Source organism: Mus pahari, chromosome 18, assembly GCF_900095145.1.
Source record: "Mus pahari chromosome 18, PAHARI_EIJ_v1.1, whole genome shotgun sequence".
In the NCBI taxonomy this organism is placed as follows: domain Eukaryota; kingdom Metazoa; phylum Chordata; class Mammalia; order Rodentia; family Muridae; genus Mus; species Mus pahari.
The window spans coordinates 41,699,518-41,716,440 of record NC_034607.1 but is presented as its reverse complement, the minus strand read 5'-3'; the positions used below and the strand labels follow the sequence as shown (position 1 = coordinate 41,716,440).

The 16,923-nt window shown below is 42.2% G+C and overlaps 1 protein-coding gene across 1 annotated transcript; it reads left to right on the top strand.

Moving 5' to 3' along the window:
• Positions 1 to 994: 994 nt before the first annotated feature.
• Fam98a (family with sequence similarity 98 member A) lies at positions 995 to 15,538 on the top strand. Its single transcript, XM_021217608.1, has 8 exons — positions 995 to 1,200; positions 4,909 to 5,057; positions 7,788 to 7,922; positions 11,288 to 11,472; positions 12,475 to 12,555; positions 13,129 to 13,245; positions 13,528 to 13,695; positions 13,781 to 15,538. The coding sequence occupies exons 1-8, from the start codon at positions 1,148 to 1,150 to the stop codon at positions 14,435 to 14,437; spliced, it is 1,545 nt and encodes a 514-aa protein (XP_021073267.1). The 5' UTR covers positions 995 to 1,147; the 3' UTR covers positions 14,438 to 15,538.
• The last annotated feature ends 1,385 nt before the right edge of the window (positions 15,539 to 16,923 follow it).

The window sequence follows — 16,923 nt, the reverse complement described above, 5'->3', positions numbered from 1 at the left end:
AAATAACTAAAACATGCATGACTACTGATAGAGAATGTTTATCCATTAGATGTGAAAATGGAAACTACAAAATAAAACCAAACGACTACACAATATAACATGGCAATTCATAGATAAATACAAGTTTCTAATTACATCATCACTTTGAAAAAGGTTTCCTCATTATTCAGCAGTTCTTAAGCACATAATCATAACAGAAAGCTATACCCAAGCATGGGTGGCCAAAAGTAATGACAACACTGAGCATGGTGGCAGATGCCTTTAATCTCAGCACTGGGAAGGCAAAGGTAGGTGGAGCTCTGTGAGTTCACAGCCAGCCTGGTCTACATAGTGAGTTCCAGGTCATCCATGGCTCTATAAAACCCCGTATTAAAAAAAAAAAAAGTCAACGGAGACAAAAAGTTGACCCATTGTTTAAACTGCATGTAATCAAATATACCCTATTGTATTTGATATGGAGTTATTTATGCCCTTTCCCGTTAAAAGAAAATGCATGATGTCTGGGGCAGACTCAAGAGGACAGGGACAAAAACCTTTCCCCGAGAAACTTTCTGAAACATCCATAGGGAGGAAAGCCACTTCTCTAACGGTGGAATTCAGAGGCTACACTAAAGAAAAATCAAATGGCATTTTCCCGGCTTTCATTGTTTTTGACCCGTCCACCCATGCCCTAGGCTGTGCTTGGGAACGCACACATTTGCCCTTCTATGGTGACTCGCAAGTGAAAGGAGCTTCAACACCACAGTGGTCACTCTACAATCCCAGGCTGGATCCTGCTCCTGCTCCTCCCGCGCCCGCCTCGCCCCAAACTGCGCACAGGCGCATTCCAAGAGCTCCGCGCCCCCTAGCTGTGTCTCGGAGCCTCGGTTGCCACGCCGCCCGCTTGCCTGCCCTTCTTAGGGCAGCTAGCTTCACGATCCCATACTGGGCACGCGCAGACCCGGCCATTATTTTTTTTTTTTCCGCCGGTGAGGTGGGGGCAGTGGGCGGAACCAAACTGCTTGCGCACGCTCGGAGCATGCGCAATACGGGGACTGAGGCGCCAGCTGTCGACTTGGAAGTTCCGGGGAAAGAGCGCATGCGCTAGTGTACGCGTTGCCGGCGAGAGGGCAGCCTGACGACTCGGAAATTTGAATACCACAGTAGCATGGAGTGTGACCTCATGGAGACTGACATCTTGGAGTCGTTGGAAGATCTAGGGTAAGACGGCGGGGGCATGAGTTTCTGAAAGTCCCCTCCGCTAGAGCCCCGGCAACTCCTCGGGCGCCCGGTCGGAGCCACCTGCCTTGCCACGCCGCACCCGACTCCCGCCGTAGCTTCCCGCTGCTGGCCCAGGGACCCCTGGTGCCACGTCCACCCCTACCCTGCCCACTCGGCTCCGACGGCCCTCGTCCTCCCCGGTGCTCCCCTCCAGCCCGGCTAACCCGCAGCGTGTGTCAGTCATGCGTGTCATTGTCTGGGCTCCGGTTCTCACCACCTCCCCCCCCACTCCCCAGGCTTTTCTCTTCTTGCCTCCCACCCTACCCCCCACTTTATGGTTTGCCAAAGTTGTATCTGCTTTCCTACTTGGCCCCAAGATTTTCCTACTTCTTACTTGAGCTTCTACCCCCCCCTCCCACCCTACTCCTCTCTCTCTCTCAAATAAAAAACCCATCTTTGCCCAGTCATCTCTGCATGCACCTAGGCTTCCCAAAGCGCACGTCTGGGCGATGCAGCCGGCGGCTCTCAAGCCCGCTCAGCTGTGCACCTAACCTTTCTACCACCTGCTTTTGGAAATGACAGTCAGTGACTTCAGACCTCCAGCACAGCCTCGCTGAACTCAAGGATTCCAGGGTCGTCCCCACCCGCCAAGAATCAGCATATTCGCATCTTGACTGTCTTGTGATCCTTACCCAGTCATAGTCTTCGGTGTTTAGGAATTTGGAAATAAGGCTTATTTATCTTGTTCGGTCACCCAGATCAAAGTGCTCAAACTTGAGAACCTGGAGGCTCTTAGGCTTTAAAAAAAAAAAAAAAGCTCTGCATAATTAAGTATTTACCTGCCGGTAACTATTTCAGGGGAAAATCAGCGTAGAGTTAGCTAGTTTTTAAAGCAGGGTGGCAATATGACCCCGGCCATGAAGATCAGAAGCAGAGGTCCTCCTGCCTCTGGCACCTGAGAGCTAGGATTAAAGGAGTGAGCCCCATGCCCTGCGGATAGTTGTATTTTTAACTATAATCCTTTATCAACGCTTAACTTTAGGCTTTTCTATGGTGTGGAAATTCTTAAGGGAAACGTTTCTTTAGGGAAGGACACCTTGAGATACCCAAAGCTCAACCCATTTGAATAGCCTGGTGTCCAAGTAGGTTCTGACCATAAAGGAAGCTTAGTAACCATCTTTGAATCACATTTTGTGACTAGCCCAGACTTGGCCAACTTAGTTCTTGCAATGGACCATAAGTAAACCTAATTCTGCAGAATGAGTGCTTTTCAACGGGTGGCTAAAGATGATTCGGTTACTCAGTAAACATTTTTAAGGGACACTTGCTCTGTGCCAGTGTGGGGTTTTCCTCAGGGTATAAGATCACGTGGAAGCTCTGAGAAGCATACAATGAAAAAGCCCCGAGGAGGGTCTCTTCCCTTGAAAAGGTAGTGTTGAAGGAGTAGAACAAGAGGAGAGCTACATTCTGTGCATGTGAAGATCAGTCGACTGGCTGCCGCATCCCGTTGCTATTCTTTTATCCTAATGGTGTTTTCTTGTCTGCTTACTCTAACTATTCCTGCAACGATTGTCCTCAAGTAAATAGTTAGGTTGCATTGTAATGTAAACCCTGGAGTTTTTATGAAAGTTTAATTAATTTTAACTTAGTGTGGTTACATTTAAATATTATTAAAAGTCACCGTCAGTTGATTACTGTGTGTTTTTAAACAATTTGCTCAAAAATTACAGTTGAATACTATCTTTTTTTCAAGACAGGTTTGTCTGTGTAGCCCCGGCGGTGCTGGAACTCACTCTGTAGACCAGGCTGGCCTCTGTCTCTGAGATCCATCAGCATCTGCCTCTAGAGCAGTAAATGCTATCTTTTAGCTCTAACCTAGCACACAGAAGGAATGTAGCAGCTGCTGTTGAATCAATGTGGAACACAAGGAGGAATTTCTAAGCCTGGGCCTTTTATTCAAATGTCTTTACTATCTACTGTGTTGAGTTTTTTTGTTTTGTTTTTATGTGTATATATGTGTGTGTCAATGCATACCATGTGTATACCAGATACTTGGGAGACCAGAAGCAGAAGCCAGATCCCCTAGAGCTAGAGTTATGTGAAGTGGTGAGCTGACCAGTGTGGGTGCTGGGACCAGAGCCCAGGCCCTTTGGAAGAGCAGCATGTGTTCCTGCTTGCTGAGCCATCTCTCCAGCTCCTCCCCTCTGGCCATCCCTTTCTTTATCTAGTTCCAGGATTATGTATAGTTTTGTGTGAGTATGGAAGATTTCTTTCTAATCCACTTCATATGTAAACATATAGGCATATTTAAAAGACTCTCCAAGTATCCAGGCCTCTGAATACCATGTTAAGTATATTTAATGTATGTCCTTGATGAGAATATTTTTATTTAACATTTCACTTAAAAGAATATAATCTTAACTAAGCTGCTTTGTTTTTGTTTGTCTGTTTTACACTGGGCACAGTAATGAAGTCTTTAATCCCAGTGGGGGAAGAGGCAGGCAGGTCTCCATGAGTTTGAAGCCAGCCTGGTCTACATAGTAAGTTCCAAAACAGCCAGGACTACATAGATTCTTGTCCTTAAAAGAAAAATTACATACATACATACATTTATTTAGTTAATTTATTTGTGTGTATGTGCCTCCATGTGCTTGTCGAAGTCAGAGACAGTTTGCAGTTGATTTTCTTCTTGTATAGTGTGATGAAGCCTTGGTGGCAAGCATCTATACCTGCTGAGAGCCATCTCATAGGCACAACAGTATATAATTGAAGAGTGCTTGCTTGCTTCATTAAGATAGATCTTGCTAAGTTTCTTGGGCTGGCCTCAACTCTTGATTTTCCAGCTTTGGTTTCTTGAGTAGTTCATGTTATATAAATATGCCAGAACACCCAGTTCTGATTACTCTTAAATTCTTATGCCTGGGCAGCATGAGACTCAGTTTTAAAAAATAAATAAATAAAAAGACATTTTATAAAATAAATGATTACTTGGAAAGGTTCCTAAAGTAAATCTCAAAAAATGAAATCTAATTGATTATGGTAAGAAACTGCAAAAGAGTTCTCAGTGAGTGTGTAAAAGTTGATTATGTTCATTACATTTATAGATATTGTGGGGTTTCTATGTTGAGGTTTTTAGGGCTTTTGTTTTGTTTGTTTGTTTTGAAGGGGACACTGTTTTAAGACAGTGTCTTCGGCTGTGTCTTAGGCTGGCTTTGAACGATTGATTGATCTCATGCCTCCACCTGCCCAAAGCTAAGATTGCAAGCATATGCCACTGTGCTCAATTTATAAAGTCTTGGGATCTAAACCATGTGAGCTAGGCCAGCATTCTCCCACCTGAGCCTCATCCCCGCCCTTGGGTGTTCCGAAGCTGGAGTTGCAGCGATCATTTGATTGGTTCCTTTGTTGTTTGGTTTGGGTTTTTAAGGACCTCACTATGTAGACTGTGGCTACACTGTGGCTCCCGGCAAAGGTTCTTCTCTGTTTCCTCAAGGCTGAGATTACAGGCCTGTTCCATCAATCCCGGCTTGACTTTTTCTTCATTTAAATACTTTAAAGAATTTTTTTTATGTCTAGGAGTATTTGCCTGAATGTACATATATGTGCCACATGCATGTGGTTTCTTTACATAAGCAACGCATAGATGTGTTTTACCTGCAACATACCGGACGTTGATTTTCCTCTGAAGTGTACTTTCTTCCTCACCAGTTACAAGGGCCCATTGTTGGACGATGGTGCACTGTTACAGGCAGTCTCTGCTGGAGCCGCTTCCCCGGAGTTTACCAAACTCTGTGCTTGGCTGGTGTCTGAATTAAGAGTCCTCTGTAAACTAGAAGAAAATGTGCAGGCAACTAACAGTGAGTAAATTTTCACTTTTTAAAATGAAATTGGGGCATTGTGAACTAAACATTATTAATATTAAAGCTAAAACTTTAGAAGTTTTGTAGCTGGAAAGAAACATGTCAAATCCTGTGCTCCCTATCGCACATGTAGACACAGGCACACAGTGATTTTGATATTGTTTTCAAGGATAAAGTAATTCTAAATATAAGGCTACAACAATAAAATATATACAGAGGCTGAAAAGATCCTTGTACTGAAACAGAGAAAAATAAAATACAGAGTACGTATATGAAATATATGTGCTTGCCATAGTTTTTTTTTTTTAAACAGGGTTTACCATGTAGCGTAGATTGGCCTTGAACTCATGATCTTTCAGACGCAGCCTGCTGAGTGCTGGGATTAGAGGCAAGACCCACGTTGTCTGTATTTTGTGAAACTTGAATTGTGACATCCTGGATTGGTGGCTACTAGAATTTAGGATGTTCTTTTAGTTCTACCAGATTCCAGAACTGTGTGCAGTATGTGTGTGCATTGTAATTCTACTGTGCTTGGGAAAAGTGGGGACACTCCATTAGGCCACTGTCATATCATTGAAACCCACCATTAGGTACATTGTAACCAGGTGCAGCAACCCAGATTATAGAGCTGAGAGTGCCTGTTTTCTTGTTTTTCTTGGTCGCCTGTTTTCTTGACATTTACCACTAGTTTGTTGACTCTGAATGAGCTTGGAACCTGACACTCCACCTTCTGCTTCTTCCTGTCATAGGTAGAGCTCTAATGGATAGGAAGTAAGAATGTCTGACTGTTAGTGTACCCCTGGGACAGTGTAATCCCATTTTGAAGAGCTCATTCTCGATTGCTGGTATACATTTTACTTCTTGGTATGTTTGAGGCACAAGGAATTACTGTATTAACTCAGACATGTCTCTCAAAGTGCAAGCTGGTTTGAGGAAATTTTGCATCAGCCTCCTAAGTGCTGGGCGTTCTACACGTGGCCTGTTAGTATATTTAATATGTGCAGGTTGGTTGTATCCTAGTTTAGCCTGTGTCTGACCAATTCAATTAACAAGATCTAGTGTCATAATAATAATGATAGCATATGTTATATTTATTATTCCTTGTGTTCAAAGCAGTATGTACTGGTTAACTCATTTAGACCTCAGGGCAGTTCTATGAGTTAGACTTTATTACTCTTACGAAGTCAGTGACAAAAGCCCAAAGGAGTTAGGTACATTGCCTGGAGTCACGTAATTAGGCTTCAACCACACAGCATCAGGAGAAGTTGGGGACCAGTGCTTTTAACCACTTTGGCTGTCTGCCACTGACTGTGACTGATTTGTAGAAACCTTGTAAATACTGTATGGGATACTGTTTTTAACTGGGACCATATAGAACACATAAAACAGGTAAGAGTGGTTACTGCTTGTATAGAGGGAGGGCAGGGTTAGCACGGCTCTTCCTCTCCTAGCTGTCAGTAAGAGCCTTGGGGGTCTCTGGGATGCCCTCATGATGCCCTTTCCTCTCTTGCCTCCTCATCTCCCAGCTGCCTTTAATGGAGCTCTGTAGAGCTTTAGGGTTGACAAGTCACAATTAGATAAATACATGATGAGAAAATGAACTTAGGACTTGAAAATGACTCTAAGGTTTATTAATTTCTCTCCATCTGCAATACTTAGAAGAGAAGAATCAAAATAGTGAAGATGACACCCATCCCTTCATTTACCCATTAAACCTAAAAAATATTTTTATATATAATTTATTTTTATTTTATGGACATTGGTGATTAGATTACATTTATGTCTGTATAAGGGTATTGGATCCCCTAGAACAGAGTTACAGATGGTTGTGAACTGCCATGTGGGTGCTGGGAATTAAACCCAGGCCGTCTAGAAAACTAACTCTTTAACTGCTGAACCATCTCCAATCCCCCAAGTTTTTTTTTTTTTTTTAAATGTTGAAATACAGAGCTGTAAGTCATGTTTGCTGCCTTCTGGTTTCAGTTACCTGAGAATATGAAATACAAGTGAAAAACCTGGTGATTGCTACAGTAATTGAATCCTTGCTTTTGTGGTTCACAGGAGGAAGAAATCAATGAGTGCAAGAGTATTAGGGAGGTCTCATGGAGAAGCCCACGGGGCTTTGATGGATGAGAGAGATTCACTAGTAGGGAAGGGCATAGTCACAGTCATAGCTTAAATAAAGGCTCAAAAGGAACAACGAGCCAGGCTTTCCTGAGACACTGGAGTGCAGTGTGGCCTAGTAGAGCCAGTGTTTGCGGAAGTGGCTCATAGATGGCTGTGACTGAGTATATAGGAAAGGACAGACTTGAACAGTTGGGAGGAGTCTTTGAAAGCAGGTAGGAAAACCCAGCTGAGGTATAAAGTTAGAGCCATTAAAAATTCTCCAGCAGTGCTGGTGAAGTGTGGCTAAAGAGGAAAAGCAGTTGGCATGGTGACCTGAGGTGGGTCCCTGCAACCCACCATCAAGGTGGGAGGAGGAGGGATGCAACTCCACAGTCTTTCTGACCTCTGTACCTGTGTGTTCTGCACAGGCCTCATACACGCAAAATAATAAATGATAACTTAATCGTCAAGTAAGAGACTAGCCTACTGCACACCCTAAAAGGTTTTTATTGCAGTGGTGTGAGAAAGGATGAAGTAGGAAGAAGAGCTGAGGCAGGAAGAGCCTAGTGGGAACTCCATTTTGTGATTAATGCTCTCAAAATTATTTTAATCCCCCACAAGGTCCAAGTGAAGCTGAAGAGTTCCAGCTTGAGGTGAGTGGGCTACTTGGGGAGATGAACTGCCCGTATCCTTCTCTGACATCCGGGGATGTAACCAAGCGCCTTCTTGTTCAGAAGAACTGCCTCCTTTTGCTCAGTAAGTTCACGGCTACTAGAACGTAGCTCTTCTGTCTGTTTTCCATAGTAATATGTGGGTTGTCGTCGTTGTTCTTGTTGTATCTCGCTTCGTTGTGACTTCAGTTCAAATACTATCCATTTTAAAAGAAGAGTTCGCTACATTTCCAACTAGGAGCTGGCGGAGGCATGCACACCAATGGTGCTTTGATTTGAACTGACCTCTCTCTCTCCCCTGGCCTCCGCTTTGGCACTCCTCTAGCTGCTGTGCCTCTCCTGTTGTGACCAGTGGGTCTGGAGTGTCATGCCGGTGTGTCACCCTGTACTTCTGTTCTAGGTGGAGAGCACACACATAATCAATGGCAAGCCTGTAGGGATAAGAATGTGGGTTCTAGGCAGGAAGCAGTGCTTGCACGATGGCATTGTAAAGGTGTTTTGTTTACTGTTGTTTCTTTGGATTGGTAAATGCTTTTGTTTCTAAGTATACATGATCAGCACTTAAGTGGCTCCTCTACCACTGATCATTGTGGAACATCTTTTTTTTTTTATGAAAAGTTCTTTCCCTCAATGTTTTTTAAAAAGATAACTGCCTCTTTGCCTGAAATACAGTTAGTAGACTCGAAATTGTATTGCCTTGCACAAACTTCCCAGTAAGTTTAAGCAGCAATTAATCTTAACTCAGAATCTGTTGCACTCTGAAATTAAGCTAGATTCAGCTTTGGTTAACTGAATGTCCTGTGACAAGCATAGTCCAGAAAGTTTGTTTGGTTGTGGAGTCTGAAAATACTAAAACCACAGTATTGAAGGTTTTATGTTGTTTTGGGGTTTTTGGTTTTTGTTTTGTTTTGAAAAAAAAAAAAAGTGTTATAGCTATTATGCTTAGGCACTAAAAATTACTGCAGTTACTTAATGTCCCCTTTGTCCGGTATTTGTTGCTGGGGCAGTGTGTGCACGCAGGGTCAGGACTTGCTGTAGACATTGATGTTTATGTCTAGCTTTTAGATATTTATTCGGTCTCCTTCAGATTGTGGCTGGCACAACAACAATAGATCCAACTGATTCCTCTGTGTAGTGTCGCTTATCCTGCTCAGTTGTGCTGGTTACTTACATTATCTACATAGGAAGATAACCACTGTGCAAGATGCTTGGCAGTGACTACATGGCTGAGTCTCCATAGAACTCAGCCTTTTTTCTACTGACACTTAAGAAAACCACATCGACTGTAAATCTTTATAAAGTGCTTTTAACTTCTTGCTAATTCTTAAGCAGACTATACTAACTATTTTGGAATCGGGGTCATAACTACAAACTTTATTTTTATGAGTTGATACCTGAAGAGCTTATAAAGGGTATACAACCACATGTTCCTCCTGTAAATTTAAGTGAAGCATGAAGCAGCTAAAGGTTACTCGCCTTTTACATCCATCACAAGGCATATTGGTCCCTTTCCTTGTCCTTGTCATTGCAGCCTGCTTTCCCCAACGCAGCTCTCAGTGTGTAACCTCTTTCATTGAAGCATTTCATACACATGCTCCTTGCTGCTCTGTGTGACTACTGTCATGCCAAGTGTCAGCTTTGTCACATCTTGATGGTAGGATTTTCTTCCAGCACCCCACCACACTAATAAGAATTGTTTAGCACATTGTACTTAAGAAGAAATAAATGAACCTCATCTGAAGTACCAGAATAGAATAATAATCTTTAAGTGTAGGTACTCTGGGCTGTTTACTGGCTTTGTTTGATTCTCGGTTTATACTCATAGTTAGGTCAAGCCTGAGTTCCTAATAGATGAAAAGGGAGATATTTTGATTCTTGAGTAGATTATCAATAAAGATCATCTTTGGTTTGGGGTTTTTATAGTATCTCCAGTGCCTTGCTAGTGCTTTGAATGTGCCGTTGCTTTATGCTCACATGATAGTATTAGTTTCAGGAATGACTGAACTATCTCATCCCAAATTTAGACAACCAGTGTATTAAATCATGTTACATGATTTTCTAGAACAAGGGTTGGCAAACTTTATTAAAGGGCCAGATGCTAAATAGTCCTGCCTGAGCATTCTGTGAGGTCTCAGCGGCAACTACCCAACTCCTGTGTCTCTACAGGAACACAGTCATGGACATATGAGAGCAAGTGTGTTGGGACACTGGTAAAAACATGTTTACAACAATATTTGCTTTCATAACCACAGAGTTTTGCTTTTTCATTGTCTTAATGCCCAAGTATAGCTTACTACATGGAACATACCAAGATTTATTAAGGCCACATGGAGTGGCCTCTGCAGAAATTCATCTGTATTTATTACTTTAGAACAGTAATTGATGGCTTCTCAGAAATGTCTTATGAAAATCATGACTTCCCCTTGGCTTCCACCTGAGGACAGCAAGTTTGGCGATTCTGATAGGATGGAAAGACCTAGAAAACTCCTCCCAAAAGAGAGAACCAGACTGGGCTGAATGCTCGGAAATGTCTTTGGGACAGTTACAGGAATGTCATTTACTAGGTTAGGCTTCTGCTGAATTACATGAGATGTGGCCCTCATGTATACTAGGCTAAACAGTTCACAAGAGGACATTCAACACAAAGGGCATACTGACAAAAAGTGACTTAAGAGCCCAAGGGATGGCTCCAGGGGTAGAGGCTCCTCCCACCAAGACTGACTATCAGAGTTCAGACTGCCAACACCATAGGTAAGAGAACTATGCAAGCTGTCCTCTGAACTCCATATATGTGCTGTGGTGTGCACACATGAGTGTGCACACACACATGAAAAAAATACCAAAAAGCAGAAATGATTTGAAAGTTTTGTTTTTATGGTGGGGAAGAAGGTGAGGAATATGGAGAGGAAGGGCATGTGGGAAAGGACCAATGAGAGAGCCCCCCAGCAGGTGAGTAAGGCCCCTGGAGAAATGAGAGAAGACCCTTAGAAAGTGCAACACCTTCACACTTAGGATGGTCCTGACCACTTCTTGACAGGCTGATTATGAGGGAGGGCAAGCAGACAGTTTTGTCATTGTGTCTACATGTAGTTCAATGAAAATTGGCCCTTTGTCACCTTGTGTGTACAAAATTTTAACAGATGCCAACCCCTGTTCAGGAGGTAGCACAATCAGATGCAAGAATTTAGATTTTTAGGTGTGATCAATCTTCGTCTCCAGTTTCAAAATATTGCCAAATTTTAATTAACCTGTAAAGAGTTCATGAATACCTGAGTTGTATAAGCAGTGTAATGTTATGTTGTTAGCTGGTAACAGTGGTTTTCATTTCTTGTTCTGTCCATTCTTGCAGCTTTAAAAGTTACATATCATTAGGTCTATAGAGTTGTGACTCCAGACTTATGGCTATTAACTATAGTATCTTATTTTGAAATCTTATTTTGTTTACTTCAGCATACCTCATCTCAGAACTAGAAGCTGCCAGAATGCTCTGTGTGAATGCTCCTCCAAAAAAAGCTCAAGAAGGAGGCGGTAGTGAGGTCTTTCAAGAGTTGAAAGGCATATGTATTGCTCTAGGAATGTCCAAACCTCCAGCCAATATAACTATGTTCCAATTCTTCAGCGGGATTGAGAAAAAAGTAAGACCTTTAGTACCGATTGTAGCGTATTAAAGGCATAGTCCTACGTTTGCTTGAAATGAAACATTAAGTTTATTTCTCTTAATGGGAACCTAATTTGCATATTAATAAGGAATGTTAATAAATGAGTTTGGGGTTTAAATCCTAGATACCTTAAAGGGAAATGAATATTTTAGTGGGCTTTTTGGTTTTGTTATTTTTAAACATCGACATGTTTCTTTTTCAAAAATGAAACTTTATACTTTGATTTAAAAGCTGAAGTAAGCTAGATATAATGTAAAAATAACTAAGATTCTTAAGTCCTTTATAAAATGACTGAACTTTGAGGTGATCTTTATAGCTTTTGTCATTATTTCTATGCTTCCCCCTACTGACTGGACAGAAAAGAATATTAATAAGTCCTGTTTTCTAATCCAGTTGCTTTGGGTCTGTATATTCCAACTAGCAAACTCAATTTGCTGGCTCCCAACATAATTTAGTGTGAAAAATGGAATCACTTTTATGCCACACATTATCAACAGAATATTGATTTTATATATATATACATATGTATATACATGTAAATTATTAGGAACAAGCCATTTTAATTTAAAAATGGATGAATAAAAGAAAATGGTATTTGTTATATAAAGTTATTTCCTGTCTGCATATCTGCCGGACTCACTTTCACGGTGGGGTGAATGCTGTGGGGCACAACAGTGTATCTGTAGTTCGTATTCTCTGTGTTCATTCATCCATTCAGCTAATGCTCATTTAGTGCCCACTGGTGTCAGGCACTGTTCAGGTCCAGTGAAGGATCCGTGCTTCTCTAGTCACAGAGGAGTGGGACAAGCCAGTGTCTTATCTCATGGGTCTTTACATTTATGTTTCAAAACTGCCTCCACCTTTCCCTCTGTCAGGATTCTTCTTTTGATGGCAAGATATGATGGGAATTGGGTAATGAGGAAGATACGTTTTACTTTTAGATTTTTTTTTTTATTCATTAATTTGTTTTTGTGTCAGTTAAAGGAAACATTAGCAAAGGTTCCGCCTAATCATGTGGGAAAGCCGTTACTGAAGAAGCCGATGGGACCAGCCCACTGGGTGAGTCGTGATCCTCCTGAGGCAACTTCATAAGGGACCATCCTTTATATCAACACTCAGAGCCCAGGTTGGCCTCAAATTGGTAGCAGTCCTCAGCCTTCCATTTACTGTGGTTATACCTGATTTAAATTACATTTTCTGATATGTGATTTGCTACATGGACATCCTTGGAATATTTTGGGGAACCTCCAGATTTATGAAGAATATTATTTGTATGTGATTTGAAACACTTAACTCATAATTTGTAAATATTTCATGCACTTATTAAATGAAGTTTGGTATGAGTGAAGCGTTTTTTTCTAATTGCCAGATGGATCCAAACCTGCCTGAGCTGAACCAACTTCATGCAGTGAATTATGGGAAAGCTAACCAAGAATTCTTACTTTACATACATTATTGTTTTGAGACTAACTTTTCTGTCCTGTCACTTTACTAACCATTCACATATTAGCCAGTGGGAAGGACCGTGTGTGGGGAATGCTGGGGAGTCACTTGTGAAAGCATCAGTTTCTTTAAGAAGAGGGGATCAAGCACATGTGTAAGTCCTAACTGGTTGCTTAACTTGTGCTTTAGGAAAAGATAGAAGCCATTAACCAAGCCATAGCCAATGAATATGAAGTCCGGAGGAAGCTGCTAATCAAACGCTTGGATGTCACCGTCCAGTCCTTTGGCTGGTCTGACAGAGCTAAGGTATGATGAAGTAGTTATATAACACAGTCCCTACACACCTGAAAGGAAAGCTTCCAGGTGACCCCAGCCCCGCCTTCCTTGCCTGCTCTGTCAACAAGTCTGGCAGCTGTATTTGTACAAGGTTTCTTAAGTACGGGAAACTGCACAGAGTTTAAAACTATTTCCTACCACCTGGAACCCAGTAAACTCCTCATCATTGCTAATCTTTTTAGTTGTAGTGTTTGTTTTCTGCGCCCCATTCTGAGTTTTAACATTTGTCTTTGAACACTTTTGTTTCAACAGAGTCAGACAGAAAAATTAGCTAAGGTTTACCAGCCGAAGCGTTCAGTCTTGTCTCCTAAAGGTAATATTTCTGTTGCTCATCTTTTGGCCGCCAGACAAGACTTGTCAAAGATTTTAAGGACAAGCAGTGGGTCCATAAGAGAAAAGACTGCCTGTGCCATTAATAAGGTGACTAGAGTACTTTTGATTTTCTTTCCCATGCATTTGTCTGTCTGTAAAATGAGAAGTTTACATCATCTTTCTTATCGCATAGGTGCTGATGGGCAGGGTGCCTGACAGAGGTGGCAGACCTAATGAAATTGAACCTCCGCCCCCAGAGATGCCACCGTGGCAGAAAAGACAAGATGGCCCCCAGCAGCAAGCAGGAGGCCGAGGCGGAGGGAGAGGTGGTTATGAACATTCCTCATATGGAGGACGAGGAGGTCATGAACAAGGAGGGAGAGGTGGACGTGGTGGCTATGACCATGGTGGCCGAGGGGGAGGAAGAGGAAATAAACATCAAGGAGGCTGGACCGATGGAGGGAGTGGAAGTGGAGGTGGTTACCAGGATGGTGGTTACCGAGATTCGGGCTTCCAACCTGGTGGCTATCATGGTGGCCACAGCGGTGGCTACCAAGGTGGTGGCTATGGTGGTTTCCAGACATCTTCATATACAGGAAGTGGATACCAGGGCGGTGGATACCAGCAGGACAATAGATACCAAGATGGTGGGCACCATGGCGAACGAGGCAGTGGTCGTGGGGGAAGAGGTGGTCGAGGGGGTCGGGGACGTGGAAGCCAGGGAGGAGGCTGGGGAGGAAGAGGGAGCCAGACTTATCATCAAGGGGGCCAGTTTGAACAGCACTTCCAACATGGAGGCTATCAGTATAGTCATTCTGGATTTGGACAAGGAAGACATTATACTAGTTGAGGCTACAGAAACTTATATTTTGCTAGAGCTCAAGTAATAGAAACTTAGTTTCAGAATCCTGAATCCAGCATCTATTTGGAATGAGTGTAAGACCACAGGTGGGCATACTCCTGCTTAGGGTAACCACTGCTGGTCTTCATTCAATTCTTTCTCTCTTTTTATTACTAAACAGTTTTACATAACACTGTTTATTTAAGAAACATCTCTTCTTTCTATGAAAAACAAATCTTAAAGGCAGTTTAAGCTGCCTTTAGTTGACCAGTAGACTAATCCAGTTGGAACATACATGCTTTTTGAAGAAATTACTTGAATAAAATAGTTTTCACATTTTCAATATGCAAGTTTTGAAAATGAGGATTTGCCTAGACTTTTTTTATATTTACTGCTGGGAAACCTTCCTCATATTAACAACCCATGTGTGTTTTTCGTAAACTATCTTCTGATGTCTACTCTCCGAGCATAGCTCTGCCCTGATGGGCGTTTTATTCAGAGAGATGTTGTCACCTTTCTTTGGGTAGACCTGCTGGGTTGGTTCCTATTACATGAGCTCTTTTGCAGATAGCACATTCAGTAGCCTTACGCTGTTGGTGGAATACTGTACCATATGCTCCTCCAAAATCCATGAACACGGCCAAAATCCATAAAAACAACAAAAGCAAACTAAGTTGTGAACCGTAGTATCTGTAGACACTTAGTTAAGTATAGCAACTCAAACAGACCTGCATCCATCCGAGACAAAAGTTCCTCCTTCAACCTTGTTTTTACTTGAAATCGCTAGAAGAAATGGTGAGCAGACATCTGTTTCATGCACTAGTTAATGCTACTGGCTCAGCATATACAAGTTAGCTTGCTTTAGGCAAGAGACCTTTCTTGTGATGGACGTGCACTACGAGGTGAGAAGGAGTCCCTCTCAGTGCAGGAGGCCCTTCATTATTGCTGCAGAAGACAGAAGCCTGGCTAAGTCACTCTCCGCGTCTATCCTGAAATCACTCGATGCTTCTGCCGGGTTTATGTACATGTAAACACTGTCAAGCTGTGAAAGAAAGTGGCTGGAGGTGTGTTCAGTGTGAGAGGTGAGCAATAAAGTACCTGTACATTCTCTCCTTGCTCTGGGAGTTTTATTTTAGCTATTTTCATACCAAATTGTGCGTTCGTGTCAGGCTTATGGAGTACGGCTTTTGTTCCTGAACAGTGTTTCCTTAAGTAAAAGGTAGCCCTTTTTCTGGAAGCTAAAACAAACCGGGAGGGGAAAAGCTGCCTCCAAATTTACCTTCCTTATAACAGTACGGCTGGAATGCCTCCCTCTGACTCTGTCCACTGGGTGTAGCTGTTGCTGCGCATGTGAGGCAGGATGCAGTAATGCCCTGCCTCTCCTAACCTCAGGGTTTGCTTCCTGGGCTTCCTAAAAGCAGGAGACTTGGTTCTCTTAGAAGAAAGTGAACTGGAAAATACAAAGATACCTACTAGGAGAGAAATTGTATCTTCTGCTAAGTGGAACATCTTTAATGTTTATTATGGTGTGACATCTGTGTGTGAGTTATTGTGTATGAGTGGGGGCTTGTATCTTAAAGTCACAGGACAACTTTCAGGTATTGGTTATTCCTCCAACGGAGGGAGTCGGGAGGTCAAATTTGCATCCATCAGTAATCAGGCCGGAGCAGATACCTTACTCTGAGCCATGTCACAGGACCAACATGGTATAAACCAAGGTGTCTTATCTTTAAAATACTTTACTATTGAAATAAGGGTTTTCTGATAATTAAAACTATCCTTGAAAGACCAATATGATCCTTTTATTAATTTTAGCAAATTTCAGCTAGCTTTTGTGATTGCAAGATGTTCCAAAGAGTGTAAGCTTTCTCTTAAACAGCAATGAATACATAGGTTTGCTGTAGGTGGTTCCTGTTAGATATAGAGTTGGCACAGCCATATGTCTTGAAGTAATACCTCAGGTAGATACTTGCTTTGTTTCCATAGCCCAGGACTCCACAGTATTCCTGTTAGACTTACTCTTGACAGGTAGAATTTTGATTTATTCTTAGGAGGTGGTTTTCTCAAGTATGATCTTCTGAGGATAAATGGTAGATTTCTCCACGATGGCCTTAAAGTTTTCATCCTTGTTTAGGATTTAAACTAGACATTGTTCACCACATTGAGAAGCCATAAAAGAATTTAGTTTCTCCCCCTGACCATAAATTCTCTAGATAAGATATCCTAACACCAACATTACCACATTAGCATTGTTGGGTTTTTCAGAGTGTTCCCTTAAATTATGGCATATTCTGTTTTCATTTGTTTTCTTTGTGCTTGGAATCACAATATGTTCAAACTGGTCTCAAACTCTTGGACTCACTTCAGCCTCCCAAACACGTGGCTCTATAGACAAATGCCACCCACCATACCTCGGCTGACCTTGTAGACTCTCTTAACCTTGTGGTCAGTAGTGATTTACCTGGGGTAAGGCATATGGGGATTTCTTTTGAGAA